Source organism: Zonotrichia albicollis, chromosome 6 (assembly GCF_047830755.1).
Source record: "Zonotrichia albicollis isolate bZonAlb1 chromosome 6, bZonAlb1.hap1, whole genome shotgun sequence".
NCBI classification, from domain to species: Eukaryota; Metazoa; Chordata; class Aves; order Passeriformes; family Passerellidae; genus Zonotrichia; species Zonotrichia albicollis.
In genome coordinates, this window is record NC_133824.1 from 62,949,530 (window position 1) to 62,964,749 (window position 15,220).

Below are 15,220 nucleotides of genomic sequence, written 5' to 3' on the forward strand. Positions count from 1 at the left end.
CCAGTCACCCCCAGCTTTAAAAAGAGGGGTTTTAAATTCCGTTTAGAAAATTGAAAAGCAATTAGTGCCGATTCAATCAGAACTGAAGTTGGAATATTCTGGAGAACTTCCATGAGCACCAGGATCAGGTGGCTTTAAACTACCTGGCTAAAGGCAGGGAATTTTGGAGTTTCCCTGCAATATCCCTGCAGAATCCTTTGTCCCAACACCGTATTTTCCCTGCTTTTTCTCTTTTCCAGCCCTCACATGGCCTGAGCAAAGCCCAGCCTTATGTAACCACCCCGTCACACATTCCCAACACTGGGAATGTTCAGGGAAATCTCCCAAAAATTGGGAGCATACTTCACTCTCCTGGTAGTGCTTCTGCTTTGGCTTTGCTGCAGCTGTCCGGATCTTTCCAGCACTGCTGTTGGAAAAAAAAATTCCATCAGGTTCTGCAGTGGGAATTTTCCATTAATTGACCATTATGAAATGCTTTGGCAGAGGCTTTGCTGCAGTTCCATTCCCTACTTGGATTTCTTGGAGCTTTCCCGATATTCCTGTCAAAATCCATCCCTTGCCATAGTTCAGTGCTTGCTTGGATTAGCTGCAGAGGGACTGGGGACAAGGGATGGAGGGACAGGAGCCAGGGAATGGCTCCCAGTGCCAGAGGGCAGGGATGGATGGGAGACTGGGAATTGGGAATTCCTGGCTGGGCTGGAATTGCCCCTGGATCCCTGGCAGTGCCCAAGGCCAGGCTGGACACTGGGGCACCCTGGGACAGTGGGAGGTGTCCCTGCCATGGAAGGGGCAGGAATGGGATGGGATTTAAGATCCCTTCCAACCCAAACCATTCCCTGTTTCCATGATCCAGCATGGACCTGTTCCAAGAGAGCAGATTGGACAAGCAGTTGATGACATCACAGCTCCTGGAATCATGGGGTGATTTGGAATCACTTATCTAAAATGACCTCTTGTCCCAAGCCCCTGCTCAAACCAGGGCCACCTTCAAGGTCAGGTTCCTCAGGACTCTGTCCAGCCAAGCTTTGGATATCTCCAAGTATCCCATTGCCTCTGGACACTTGGCCGATTGCACAGGGAATTTGTTTTCCCTATATCCAGGAGAAATTTCTCTTGGTGCAGCCTGAACCTCATGGTCCTTTCCTCTGCACCTCCAAGAAGAGCTTTTCATCTTCTCTAGAACTTTCTGGTAGCAAGCTGAAGACAGAAATTCCATCTGCTCTTCATCCCGGCTTCTCCTTTGTCTTCGTCTTCTCCAGGAGTTGGCATTTGAAGGCAGAAATTGGATTTTCCCTTCATCCAGCCATCTCCAGGTTGGCCAAACCAAGCTCCCTCTGGATCTGGGTGGCCTCCAGTTACCTTGGGGGCCTTCCTTGCATTGTTCCAGTTTTTCCATGTCTGGAGCTGGACAGGGCGCTCAGGAATTTGTCTCACAGGGATGGGTTGGACGAGAAGGAATTTTTCCCTGGAAACAGCTCTCTTGCAGCCAGGAGTGGACATGGATTTAGGTCTGGTTCCAGGTTTTAAGGGATTTCTTGTGCCTTGTCTGGAGTAATTCCATGAAAATGAAGCTGAGCCCAGATTTGGATCCCTCAGGTCTTTTATCCAAGGATTCACCCTCATCTGAGGGTCAGAGATTGGAAGAACATCCCTGGGCTCGGTGATGGAACTCCTGGCTCCCTGTTTGCCATCCAGGGATGTGCTTTAACAGGGATAACCTGGGAATTAATGTGGGAAACATTCTGTTCTCCATCACAACTCAGGAGTTCGACCCTAAAAATTGCAGCAAGTTGATTTTCTCCTTTTTACTTTCAACCTCATGAGGAGAAACCAGAATTTCTGAGCACTCTCAACCCTTTTCAAGCACTGCCGTGATTTCAAATAACCTTTTGAACAAAACTGAAATCTCATTAGGAAATGCCATCCTAATTTGGAGCAGCAGATCCATAATTTTCTTCTGTGGTCTTAAATTAAATGTTTTGGAAGGGGGGGATGAAGGTAACATTTATTAAAAACCTGTGCCCTATTATGAGGTATTATTGCTGGAATTGTTGGGAATTTTGGAAGAGTTTTGTTTCCAATTAATCAAGAGCCTCTCCAGATTCGGTCTTCTTATGCAAATAGAAATGGAGCAGCTCAAGATGAACTTTTAGTCTTAAGATGAATTTTTTAGGCTCGGCCTTTTTTTTCTGGAAATTGCTTTTCAACATGGAATTTTCGTGTGCTTTAATCTATTTATTTTATTAACAATATTCTTCCTTAAGAATTCCATGGTTTGTCAAGCTTTGGAAGAGGCTGCTCAGAGAAGGGGTGGAGTCAGCACCACTGGAAATGTTCAGTCAGTTGTGGAGGTGGCTCTTGGGTCCGTGGTTTAGTGGTGAACATGGTGGTGGCTGACGGTTGAATTTGGTGATCTCAGGGGGCTTTTCCAACCTCAGTGATTCCAGGATTCTCCACCTTAGCAGAGGGATTTGAGGGTGCGTTGGACTGGTTCCTTTTGGTCACGTGAATATTTGAGAACCTTGTTCTCCATTTCACAGAAATGTGACCTCAAATAAACGTGATGAACCAACATTTTGATGATTACTCACACCAGACTTTGCGAATAATTAACCCCTACCCAAAGGGTTTTAAGGAATTTTAAGAAACAAGCAGTCCTGGAAGGTTCTGGAATGGCTCCAGCCAAGGCTGAGCTGCACATGGAATGTTGTGTTCCTGTGTGCTCGGAGGGTGCACCTGGAATGCTGAGTCCGGGATTCCAGCGCACAAACAACCATGGAATTGTTGGAGAGGAGATCACAGAGCTGCCCCAAGGGCTGGAGCCCCTCTGGAGCCAGGCTGGGAGAGCTGGGAATGTTCCCCTGGAGAGGAGAAGGCTCCAGGGAGAGCTGAGGGGACCTAAAGGGGCTCCAGGAGAGCTGGAGAGGAACTGGGGACAAGGGATGGAGGGACAGGAGCCAGGGAAGGCCTTGTTCAGGCTGCCCTAGGGCAGAGGCTGGATGGAGTTCCAGAATAAAGCAGGGATTTATCCAAAGCATCTCCTCCATGGATCCACCTTGGGCAGCACCAGAGCCCAGCCAGGGCTGCACCCAAGATCAACCAAAATGGCCCCAAAATGCACGAGGGGCACGGGCTCTGTCCCTGGGATCAGTTCTGCTCCATTTGCACCTTGCAGTTCATTGTCCCATTCCAGCTTTAGCCCAGGCACTCCCACCCTGCTTGTTTTTCTCTCTGCAGCCCACGGGGTTTGTGCTCTGGGGCTGAGATTTGGATCATTTGTCCTTGGTGCCCAGCTGGAGCAGGAATTGTTTTGTCTCCCTGCTCTGTGCACAGAGCTCAGAACTGCCCCTCATCAGAACCATCCCTGATATGGAGCCCAGACCCTCACACTAAAGCAGCACAGAATGTGAAAAATAGAAATGCCAAAACCTGAGGCATCAAGGGAACGGTGTCCCAGAGCCAGAGGGCAGGGATGGATGGGAGATTGGGAATTGGGAATTCCTGGCTGGGCTGGAATTGCCAGAGCAGCTGTGGCTGCCCCTGGATCCCTGGCAGTGCCCAAGGCCAGGCTGGACACTGGGGCACCCTGGGACAGTGGGAGGTGTCCCTGCCATGGCAGGGGTGGGATGGGATGGACTTCAAGGTTCTTCCCACTGAAACTGTTGGTTTCCAGGGATGGGAAGACAGGAGAAGGGGGAATACCTTCCCACTGGGAGGGAGCCAGGACTGATGGGATATTAGGAAGGAATTCCTGGCTGTGAGAGTGGCCATTTGGAAGTTGTGTGTTTTTAACCAGTACTTAGCGAAAACATCCCTTGCTTTCCTTGCTTTTCCTTGTTTCATTTCTTTCCTTCCTCAATAAAAATTGTCCCTCCAGACAAAGCTCAGAAAAACCCCAGACCAGGAATCTTTTTTTTTTCCTGGTGGGATAAAACCCAAATTAATTACTTTGATATCCTCATATTCCAAGGGCTATTGTGTTTTTATTCCTTGTGGAAGCCAATTCCTCGTTGTGGGCATCTCATTTTCTTGGAGCTGCTTCAGTGGGAGTAATTATCCGATATCTGTATTTTAATCAAGAGAAATGTGTTCCAAAGCCCGGGATGAATTTACCTGCTGGAAGTTAAATGCCTGTAACTAAAAGCAGGGAATCTGCATTAAATTGCTGCCTTAAATTGCAGCTTTAAAAGCAAACAGCTGCGTGCACATGATCCATGGACTCCTGGATCCTGCCATTTGGATGCAAATCAGGCTGTCTATTTATTGCCAAAGCTTTATAATTTTGTGGAAAAGAGTTAGAAGAAACAAGGAGTAAAGCTGCGAACCAGACGAAACCGCGGTAATCATCGCACTATAATAGAAATATGATTGACATTTGCATGAGATTGGCTGCGTTGTTCTGCCTAAAAATGTGAGTGTTGAAGGAAATCCAGTTGGGGAGAAGGAAATAAATCCTAAACCTTACTTTTGCTGCAAAATTCCTAAAATCTGGGGCTTTTCGTGCTGTTTTGTCTCTGTTTCACCCATGACTAGTTATGAGGCGTCGCGGGAAATTCCTGCCTCCGCGTTGTCATTGAGTCGACTAAAGCCTGGCTTAAACTTGCTTTTCCCTGCCTGTTTTTTTTTTTTTTTTCCCAGATTTGGATGATCCCATAGTCACGGTCCACCAGAGCATCGGGGAAGCCAAGGAGCAGTTTTATTATGAGAAGACCGTGTTCCTCAGGTGCGTGGCCAACTCCAACCCGCCCGTGCGCTACAGCTGGCGCCGCGGCCAGGAGGTGCTGCTGCAGGGCTCCGACAAGGGAGTGGAGATCTACGAGCCCTTCTTTACCCAGGTAGGGCTAAAATATGGGAATTTTTTTTTTTTTTTTCCCCATCTTGAGGCTTCCTAACGGGATCTGCCTGCTGGCTTTGTGGGGTGGGGAACTGGGGATGGCCTCCAGATGGTGATGCCCCACCCAAATGCTCCTGGGTGTTGTTAATAGATTTGCTGGCATAAAATACATTAGGATTTTGTAAAAATGTGAATTATTTAATGATGGGGGAGTGATATTGACAGCAGGCCTTTTAAAGGGATTTTTATTGGATCCTGAAAGCCCAAATTTCTGATTCCCATTTCCTCATCCTTCCTAATGCAACTCAGCAATTCTGCACTCAGACTAAATTACAGCCTTAAAAGTCTCTTCATGCAGATTAAATTTTAGGGAAAATTTCTTTATGGAAGAGGTGCAGGCTGCACAGAAGAGGGGTGGAGTCTCCATCCCTGGAAGATGAAGATTTTTGTAAAAATATTAATTATTAAATAATGGGGGAGTGATATCTACAGGAGGCCTTTAAAAGTGATTTTTATTGGATTCTGCAAGCCCAAACTTCTGTTTTGATTCCTATTTCTTCATCCTTCACAACCCAACTCAGTGATTCTACGCTTAGCCTAAATTACATCCTTAAAAATCTCTTCACGTAGATTAAATTTTAGGAAAAAATTTCTTTATGGAAGAGGTACAGACTGCCCATTAGAGGGGCGGAGTCTCCATCCCTGGAAGTGCTCAAAAACCAAGTGTGGATGTGGCTCTTGAGGACATGGATTCATGGAGGAGATGGTGGCAGCTGAGGGTTGGAATTAATGATCTTGGAGTTAATGATCTACCTTAAAATTTCCATGATTCTCGACTCTGTGGGAGCTCCCCATGTCGGTTTTTATACTCCTTTTTTCCTGCCTCTCTTATCTTTAAATATAAGGTTTCATTTCACAATTCCCCCCCTTAAAAATGAGGTGTCAAAAAAGGAAATAAAACCTTTTCCAAAGTGTTCCTGCTCCCATTCCCAGCCCCGAAGGAATCCTGGCTCTGTCAGATAAGCTGAGATTAATTTATCTCGTACACATTTGCACCGAGGCAGGATGAAAAAAGGTGGCAAATCCCATTGTCTGTGGCCAAAAGTGTGGGATGGTGTTTGAAGAAAAAAAAATATAAAAAGGGAAAAAATTGGTTTGGAAAATCTGAAGGAATAACAAGGAAAGACAGAGGTGAAAACTGCTTGGTAATTTGGTGTTCAGAGCAGAAAGCAACTGCGACTTTCATAAATAATTTTCAGTTAATGATTTGAGAGCACCTTCATTTGTGGCTTTTTATTGTACTTGACAGCTTTATATTGCTCCAACAGCTCTGTGTTTTCCGGAGAAATGTGGAGCCCGGAACCTTGCAGAGATGGGAATTAAATCACAAAGCCAAGTTACTGGTGTCCTAAATGTAATAAGATTATATTTAATTTAACATGAACAGACTCAGTTTAGCAAATCTGGGGCTTTGCTTGGACTCGAGTGTAAACTGGAGTTTTGAAATGTTTTAATTAAAAAGGGAAAGTGGATTTTTTTTTTATATTTTATATTTCATAATGGAAATGCTGAGGATTGCCTTCCCTAAAATCTAAGAATTCATCTACTAAAATGTGTCCCATGAAATTAGATTCTTTTTTTTAGGTTATTAAGATCATACTTCCTAAAATCTCGTTGTGGGTTTAATTAATGAATAAATCAGATTGTCCTGGTGATATTCCAATCTTATCCATAACCTTTCTCCAGTTATTGGAGGGCAGCTGGAATTAGCATGGCCTGGATCCGTGCAGGCAAGATCTGCTCTGTGTTTATGAGAGGAAAAGATGTAATTAAAGGTTCAAGAGTCATCAACATCTTCTGCTTAATTAGTTCATTTCATGGTAGGGATGCAAACAGGGAGAGCTGATGGGAAGAGGGACAGAGGGGATTTGGCTTCAGAGGATCAGGACTTGGGAATTTTGAGAGGGAATGTTTTTCTTGAGGGTTCTGAAGTTGAATTTTAATCTGAAAGTGAAATGGAATGGAAAGGGGAAAAAAAATTTCTCAGGTTTTTTACCCTCTAAAAAGAGGTTTTATGATGATGCTTTTATTATTCTGGTAAACACAGAATCCTGGAATGCTTTGGGTGGGAAGGGACCTTAAAGCTCATCCCTTTCTAACCCAGGAATCCCAACCCTGGGAATCTAACTGGCTGGGAATCTAACCCAGCCCCAATGTCCAGCCTGGCCTTGGGCACTGCCAGGGATCCAGGGGCAGCCACAGCTGCTCTGGCAATTCCAGCCCAGCCAGGAATTCCCAATTCCCAATCTCCCACCCATCCCTGCCCTCTGGCACTGGGAGCCATTCCCTGGCTCCTGTCCCTCCATCCCTGTCCCCAGTCCCTCTGCAGCTCTCCTGGAGCCCCTTCAGGTACCCTCACCTCTCCCTGGAGCCTTCTCCTCTCCAGGAAAATTCCCATCCTGGCTCCAGAAGGGCACCAGCCCTTAGAGCAATTCCATGGATTCCTCTGGATCTCTCCAGCAGCTCCATGTCCTGCTCTGTCCCCAGAGCTGGAGCAGCTCTGCAGGTGGGGGTCTCACCTGAGCAGGGCAGAGGGGCAGAATCCCCCCTCTTTCCCTTTTTGCCCATACTCTGGGATGATCCCAAAATCCAGTCAGCAATTAAATCACAGCAGGCACTTGGAAAACTGGGCAAATCCAAATAAATTAATATGATTGGCTTTTTCCAGTCAATCAGGAACCATCAGCCACTTGTTCCAGCACCCATGGGGGGACAAACAGAGCAAATCTGTCCGTCCTCAACCACAAAGTGTAGTGAAAATGAACTTCCCAAATCCCAAACCTCAATGGAGATTTTTTCCCTGACAGTTCTCATCCTCCTCGTCACTCATTGGAATTGCTCAGCCTGAGCACGAGATTAAATTTGCTGTATTTACGATAATTATGCAATTAGACATAATTAGACTAATTATCCCAACCAGTGAGGAAAATATGTACATTTTTTATAAACCTCTGCGAGCTGGGGACAGCATCCAGAATTCCATCGGGAGTTCAGCCCAAGTTCAACCTGGAGCTAAGGAGGGAATGCTGGGATGAAGATGCTCCATGCTTCCAGAACTCAGTGCCTTTGGCAGCCTGGATCAGGCCCTTCCCTATTTCAGAAAAACCTCCTAAAGCAGGAATTTGATCCTTAGGAGCAGCCTTTCCAAGGCTTAATTTCAATCTCATCATTTCCATGGGATTGTTTGTCCATAGAAACCATTTAAATCCCAATATTCCCAAAATCTCTGCACAATTTCAAGGGCTGCTTCTTTTCTTTCCTGCTCAGCTGTATCTTTTTGATGGATTTGTTTTTTTCCCAGTTCTGTACATTAATTTTCTGAAATATCCTTATTTTTCCTAGACATTCCTGGGCAGTTTATCCTCGCCCATGTCTTCCTAAGGCTGTGTCTTTCCAGGACTTTCCCAACTCCAGAGAAACCTCCTAAAGCAGGAATTTGATCTTTAGGAGCAGCTTTTCCAATAGCCTTAGCCTCGCAATGGGCTTCATTTTAATCCCATAATTTCCATGGGATTGGTTGTACAAAGAAACCACTTAAATCCCAATATTCTCAAAGTGTCTCCAAGATTTCAAGGACTGTTTCTTTTCTTTCCTGCTCAGCTGTATCTTTTTGATGGATTTATTTTTTTTTTTTTCCCAGTTCTGTACCTTCATTTTCTCAAATATCCTTATTTTTCCTAGACATTCCTGGGCAGTTTATCCACGCCCATATCTTCCTAAGGCTGTGTCTTCCCAGGCCCTTGCCAATTCCAAAGAAACCTCCTAAAGCAGGAATTTGATTTTTAGGATCAGCTTTTCCAAGGCTTGACCTTGCAATGGGCTTCATTTTAATCCCATCATTTCCATGGGATTGGTTGTACAAAGAAACCACTTAAATCCCAATATTCTCAAAGTGTCTCCAAGATTTCAAGGACTCTTTCTTTTCTTTCCTGCTCAGCTGTATCTTTTTGATGGATTTATTTTTTTTTCCCAGTTCTGTACTTTCATTTCCTCAAATATCCTTATTTTCCCTAGACATTCCTGGGCAGTTTATCCATGTCCATGTGTTTCTAAGGCAATGCCTTCCCAGGCCCTTCCCAATTCCAAAGAAACCTCCTAAAGCAGGAATTTGATTTTTAGGATCAGCTTTTCCAAGGCTTGACCTTGCAATGGGCTTCATTTTAATCCCATCGTTTCCATGGGATTGGTTGTCCATGGAAATCATTTAAATCCCAACATTCTCAAAATCTCTCCAAAATTTCAAGGACTGTTGCCTTTCTTCCCTGCTCACCTGTATTTTTATTTGGATTTATTTTTTTCCCATTTTTATACATACATTTTCTCAAACTTCCATATTTTCCCTAGACATTCCTAAGCAGGTTATCCACTGATATTGTTAAAAATAATTCCATATCTTCCTAAGGCTGTGCCAATATTCAAGTTGTTTAGATTTATTGGGACACTGGATAATGAGCAATTCCCACATTTTTATTTTGGAACTTTGCAGGGGAGATCTCATGTTTCCCATTTCCCTATTTTCTGCTTTCCATTTTGGAAAGAAATTTGACATTCCATGTCCCTTTCAGCTCCCTGCTCCATGGCTAAAAATAGAATCCATCAGCTCTTCATTTTTAAAGGAAAGCATGAGGAATTTTGTACCTTGAGATTTTTTTCTTCATGGAAATTGTACCTTATAATAAATTATCCTGAACAATTTGCCACTTGAGGGACTCCATCAGAGCAATTTCCCCCTCACTTTTCAGTGTTGATATTCCCCATATCCTTTGAAATCCTTTGGGGGAGGATATCGAAGCCTTTAGGTAGAATCCTTGGAAAAACTCTTTCCATTTTGTGGAATTTCTTGTGAATTTACTCCTTTTTTTAGGGTCATCCCTTCTGGACCAGTCCTGTTGTATTTTGTGTGTGGTATTTTCAGGGTCTTTTGCGGCAGGAAGGAAATGATGACTCTGACTCCATGTTCTTAGAAGGTTAATTTATTATTTTATGGTGTTATATTATATTAAAGAATGCTATACTAGAACTATACTAAAGAACAGAGAGAGGATACAGACAGAAGGCTTAACAAGGTAATAATGAAAAACTCGTGACCTCTTCCAGAGTCCTGACACAGCTGGATGGTGATTGGTCATTAAGTCAAAACAATTCACATGTTGGATAAACAATCTCCAACCACATTCCAAAGCAGCAAAACACAGGAGAAATAAATGACATAATATTGTTTTCCTTTTTCTCTGAGACTTCTCAGCTTCCCAGAAGAAGAAATCCTGGTGAAAGGATTTTTCAGAAAATGTGACAGTGACACCTGTGGATGTAACATCCGGGGTCAATCCCAAGAAACCCACTTGGGAATGCTGGAGGAGGATGGAAATCCCAGATCCATATCCTTTTTTCCTCTGCCCCTTCCTGACGTTCTCTCCTCCTTTTCCAGGGAGAAACCAAGATCCTGAAGCTGAAGAATCTGCGACCTCAGGACTACGCCAACTACAGCTGCATCGCCTCGGTGCGGAATGTCTGCAGCATCCCGGATAAAATGGTGTCCTTCCGCCTCTCCAACAAGACTGGTGAGTCCCAGCAGCACCTCCTGCCCTGGCTGCACTCAGCTCTGGAATCTGGGGTTCTTACAGGGAATCCTGGAACGGTTTGGATGGGAAGAACCTTGAAGTCCATCTCATTCCCACCCCTTCCATGGGCAGGGACAGCTTCCATTATCCCAGGTGATCCAAGCCCCAGTGTCCAGCCTGGTCTTGGCTATCCAGGGATCCAGGGGCAGCCACAGCTGCTCTGGCAATTCCAGCCTGGCACCTCCCACCCTCCCAGACAGGAATTCCTTCCTGATATCCCATCTAAATCTGTCCTCTTCCAGCTTAAAGCCATTCCCCCTTGTCCTGGTCACTCCAGCCAGGAATTCCTTCCCAATATCCCAGCTAAATCACCCCTTTTCCACCTAAAAGCCATTCCCTGGCTCCTGTCCCTCCATCCCTTGTCCCCAGTCCCTCTCCAGCTCTCCTGGAGTCCCTTCAGGCCCTGCCAGGGGCTCTGAGCTCTCCCTGGAGCCTTCTCCTCTCCAGGGGAACATTCCCAGCTCTCCCAGCCTGGCTCCAGGGCAGAGGGGCTCCATGGAGCAGCTCCATCACCTCTGGAATCCCTCCAGGAGTTCCTTGTCTTCCCTGAGCTGTTGAAACTTTAGAATTTTTATTCCACAAAATATTTCATGGGAAAACCCCAACCTTTCTCTGCTCTGGCATTGATTGCAGGGATTGATTTGACCTTTTCTTACATCGACCTAAACATCAATTCCTTCATTGATTCCAACCAAAATGTTTCCTTTCGGATTTAATTGTTCCAAGTGGAAATACCCAAGGGGTTGTGTTGAAATCCTTTTGTGGGAAAGTCTCTGAGCCTTTAGGTAGAATTTGTGGAAAAGTTGTTTCTATTTTTGGAATTTGTTGTGAATTTATTCTGGTTTTTGGGCTCATCCCCTATGGATCAGTCAGTTGCATCTCTCCCTCTCGTTGTGGCTGTAACTCCACGGTCAATCCCAAGAAATGCACTTGGGAATGCTGGGGGAGGATGGAAATCCCATATTTTACCTCTCCTAAAGGCTGCATGTCCAGGATCAGCACAGGACGTGTCTGAAATGGTTTCTGAACCTCCCACCAAAGAGCCAAACTGAGCTTGGATTTCTGACTAATCAGGAATTTCAGGGGAATGTGCTTTGGATAACAATTCCACAGGAAGTGTTGGAACATTTGGAGACTTCAGGTTAGATTAGGGTGGGGGTTGGGTCTTAATAATTTGTGTCTGACATCAGGAAGAACATGAACACAAAATTAAAATGCTGAGCATGGCTGGGATCAACAAGGAATTTTATTTGCACTTCCATATTTCCCATCATTCCCATCCTCAGGGCTTTATTCTAAGGAGTTTCCCCCAGCTTTTTTGGAATTGCTGATTTGGACAGCAGAGCTGTGGTTTCCCACTGCTGTCCACAACCCCTGAAATCAGCTGCACCAGGAATTACGGTTTTCTCCAAAGATATCCAGGAAAATTACTTGAAAGGCCTTAATTTACACTCCCATAAATTTTTCCAGGGGGAAAAAAAATATCCTGAAGTGAGGTTTGAACTTGATGAGGAGCTCTGCTTTCCTGGCAGGAGAATCCTTTCCATGAGAGGTCGGTTTGGGAGTTGGGAGCAACTCCTGACCCTCATCCACAGCAAGAGAGTGTGGGAATTGATCCTGCTCCCATTTTTCCTTGGAATTACTTTGCTGTTGGAGCCAGCAGAGTCTCAGTTCGTGTTGAGCCTCATCTTAAAAAAAAAATTGATGTTCCAGCACTTGGGGAGCAGCAAACTCTCATTGCCAAAAGAATTTTGCCAAAAGAAGAAATTATTGCCACCTTACATGTGTCATGGTTATTTGGGGAGAAAGATGTCTTTTCTGGAGTAATTTCCCAAGTAAACAAGCCTGGAAAATAGCAAAGATTCTCTCTTTTCCATGAGGAATTTGATCACAAGCTTCAAGGGTAGGATTAGATGTGAAAAGTGATTAATGCAGGAGCTCATTAAGGACAGGGACTGAGGTGGGGAGGACTTCGCTCATTTAATAAAACTTCACCTCACAGAAGTTCTTCAGTTGAACTTCACCTGCTGTAACTTGGGAGAAATTAGAGAAATTGTAAATCCAGAGGAATCCAGGATAAATCCAAAGTAATGAAAATCAGAGCCTGAAGTTGAAGCTGTTTCAGTCCTGTCCTGTCCATGGGATTTAATTGGAAGCTGGAGGGATGGGATGGAGAGCCAGGAATATCTGAGAGGTGCAAGGAAGTCCCAGATTTATTGTCACTGCTGTGGTTCTGTGTTTAATTCAGCTGCACTTGGTGGGATCAGAATGGGGGAATTTGGCTGTTCTGCATTTGATGGAATCATGGAATGGTTTGGATTGGATCTTAAATCCCACCCAGTGCCACCCCTGCCATGGCAGGGACACCTCCCACTGTCCCAGGGTGTCCCAGTGTCCAGCCTGGCCTTGGGCACTGCCAGGGATCCAGGGGCAGCCACAGCTGCTCTGGCAATTCCAGCCCAGCCAGGAATTCCCAATTCCCAATCTCCCATCCATCCCTGCCCTCTGGCACTGGGAGCCATTCCCTGGCTCCTGTCCCTCCATCCCTTGTCCCCAGTCCCTCTCCAGCTCTCCTGGAGTCCCTTCAGGCCCTGCCAGGGGCTCTGAGCTCTCCCTGGAGCCTTCTCCTCTCTGGGGAACATTCCCAGCTCTCCCAGCCTGGCTCCAGAGCAGCTCCAGCCCTTGGAGCAGCTCCGTGGATTCCTCTGGATCACTCCAGCAAAGCCACAACTTTCTTGTGCTGGGAGCTGGAGTTTCCCAGGTGGAATCTCCCAAGGACAGGACAGAGGGGGACAATCTCCTCTCTCCAGCTGTTCCATGAGACCCTGCATCCTCAGCCCCCTCCTTCAACTCTGTGACCTCACTTTTCAGGCAAAAACATTTCGTTTTTCCAGCACAAACCAGTTTAAAAGACAAAACCTGCCCCAAAACCCAAAGTGGGTCCTGAAAATGGAGCAGCTGAGGTCACCCCGGAGGAGTCACCGTGCACAGGCCAAAGCCCAAGGTGACAATCAAAAACAAAAATTTGAAGCTGAAGGTAGAGGGGCTTGTTGAGGCTGATTTTGTGTCTAAAGGCTGCAATTAATCTGCAAAATTCTTAATAGATGAGAAATTTGAATGGAAGCAGCCCCATGACAGGGCTGGGATGGGATGGGATGGGATGGGATGGGATGGGATGGGATGGGATGGGATGGGATGGGATGGGATGGGATGGGATTTAAGCCCCGTCCATCCCAAACCATTCCATGATTTTGGGATTCTCTCTGCCTTCACCTACACGGTGCTTTGCTCAGGTTTCTCTGAGCAGCAGCAAATTCTTCCTCGTGCAGAAATCTCTGGATCTGCTGTTCCAAGCCCAGCTCAGCTGAGTGTCAAAGAGGAATTACTGACAGCTGATGGTGTCACCAGTTTTCATGGGAGGCACTAAAAAAAGGGAATTTTACCCCCAGCTCCTGCTGAATGGCACATGCAACACTCCGAGCTAAGAATAACCTGAATGGAGCTTTTCAAGAGCGTTCATTGTTTCAAAATGCCAGAGAAAAAGCAGGATATTTACCCAGAAAACCACGGGAATTCTGGGCTCCTCAGAATAGCTCCTGTAAAATGATTGAGGAAAGGCAAATCAGGCTTTTATCTCGCTCCACAAAGCAGCTTGGGTGGCACTGATTCATTTGGAAATGATATTACTTTGTCTATTAGCAGCCAGTTTAGTGCAGGTGATCATTAATCCATAAATTAAGGCTGAGCTGTGGCAGCTTCCAGGAGAAAATAAACCAGCCCAGGAACTTTTCCTGAGCAAGATGAGTCTTTCAATCCGTGATTTTTCAGCTGCCTGCCACAGCTCATTGAAATCACAGCTGAAGCTGCTGCTCTGTCTGGGGCATGTGGTGGGAGACAAATTAAAAAAGGCTTAATTCACTTTTAATCCCTCGATTAGGCTGAAGCCTGTCATGATAAACTTGCTTTGTTTCCCGTCAGTCAGACAATGCACTGCAAAGGGAATCATGGAAGGTGGAAAAAATATTTCTCTTCACATTTCCTGGCATTCCTGGGGGGAGGTGACTGGGATCTGCATGAAAGGGGCTGGAAATCCTGATGGTGCTCCAAGCTGAGCACTGCAGGTGGAGGATTTTATGGAATCTCAGAAGGGTTTGGGATGGAAGGAGCTTAAATCCCACCCAGTTCCACGGGCAGGGACACCTCCCACTGTCCCAGGGTGTTCCAAGACCCAGTGTCCATCCTGGCCTTGAACATTTCCAGGGATCCAGGGGCAGCCACAGCTTTTCCAGGATAATTCCTTAGCAAAAAGGAATAATAAGAAATAAATCTGGAAAGGATCCCAAGTGATCCCCCAGTCCTGTTCCTTATTATGTCTAAACCTTGCCGTACCAATCCGGTTATCCTGGCTGGTTTTGGCTCTCTGCAGGCCTCACAGGGAATGTAGTCCTGGCATGGAATGAGGAATTGTCCTCTTTCCTTTTCCCTTTTTCCTTTTCCCTCTTTCCCTTTCCCTCTTTCCTTTTCCAGCAGGATTTTCCCTGTTGGAGTGTGAGTGTCTTGTTTCAGGAATCCCTGAGGAGCTGGGCAGGGGCTGCAGAATCCCTGAGGGAGCCGGGCAGGGGCTGCAGAATCCCTGAGGGAGCCGGGCAGGGCTCACCTGGAGCAAAGCAGGCCCAGGGGCCCTTGTGGCTCTGCACAGCTCCTG

General features: G+C 45.8%; 2 protein-coding genes across 3 annotated transcripts in view; one reads left to right on the plus strand and one right to left on the minus strand.

Moving 5' to 3' along the window:
• Positions 1–15,220, minus strand: part of LOC141729302 (uncharacterized) — a 143,268-nt gene that overhangs the window by 99,196 nt on the left and 28,852 nt on the right. The gene's annotated exons all lie outside the window — the stretch shown is intronic.
• Positions 1–15,220, plus strand: part of MDGA2 (MAM domain containing glycosylphosphatidylinositol anchor 2) — a 220,308-nt gene that overhangs the window by 90,867 nt on the left and 114,221 nt on the right. For both annotated transcript variants that reach the window (XM_074544152.1, XM_074544153.1), the window contains exons 4-5: positions 4,639–4,835; positions 10,323–10,455. In XM_074544152.1, the coding sequence (XP_074400253.1) occupies positions 4,639–4,835; positions 10,323–10,455 (330 nt within the window). The remainder of the gene's footprint in view (positions 1–4,638; positions 4,836–10,322; positions 10,456–15,220) is intronic.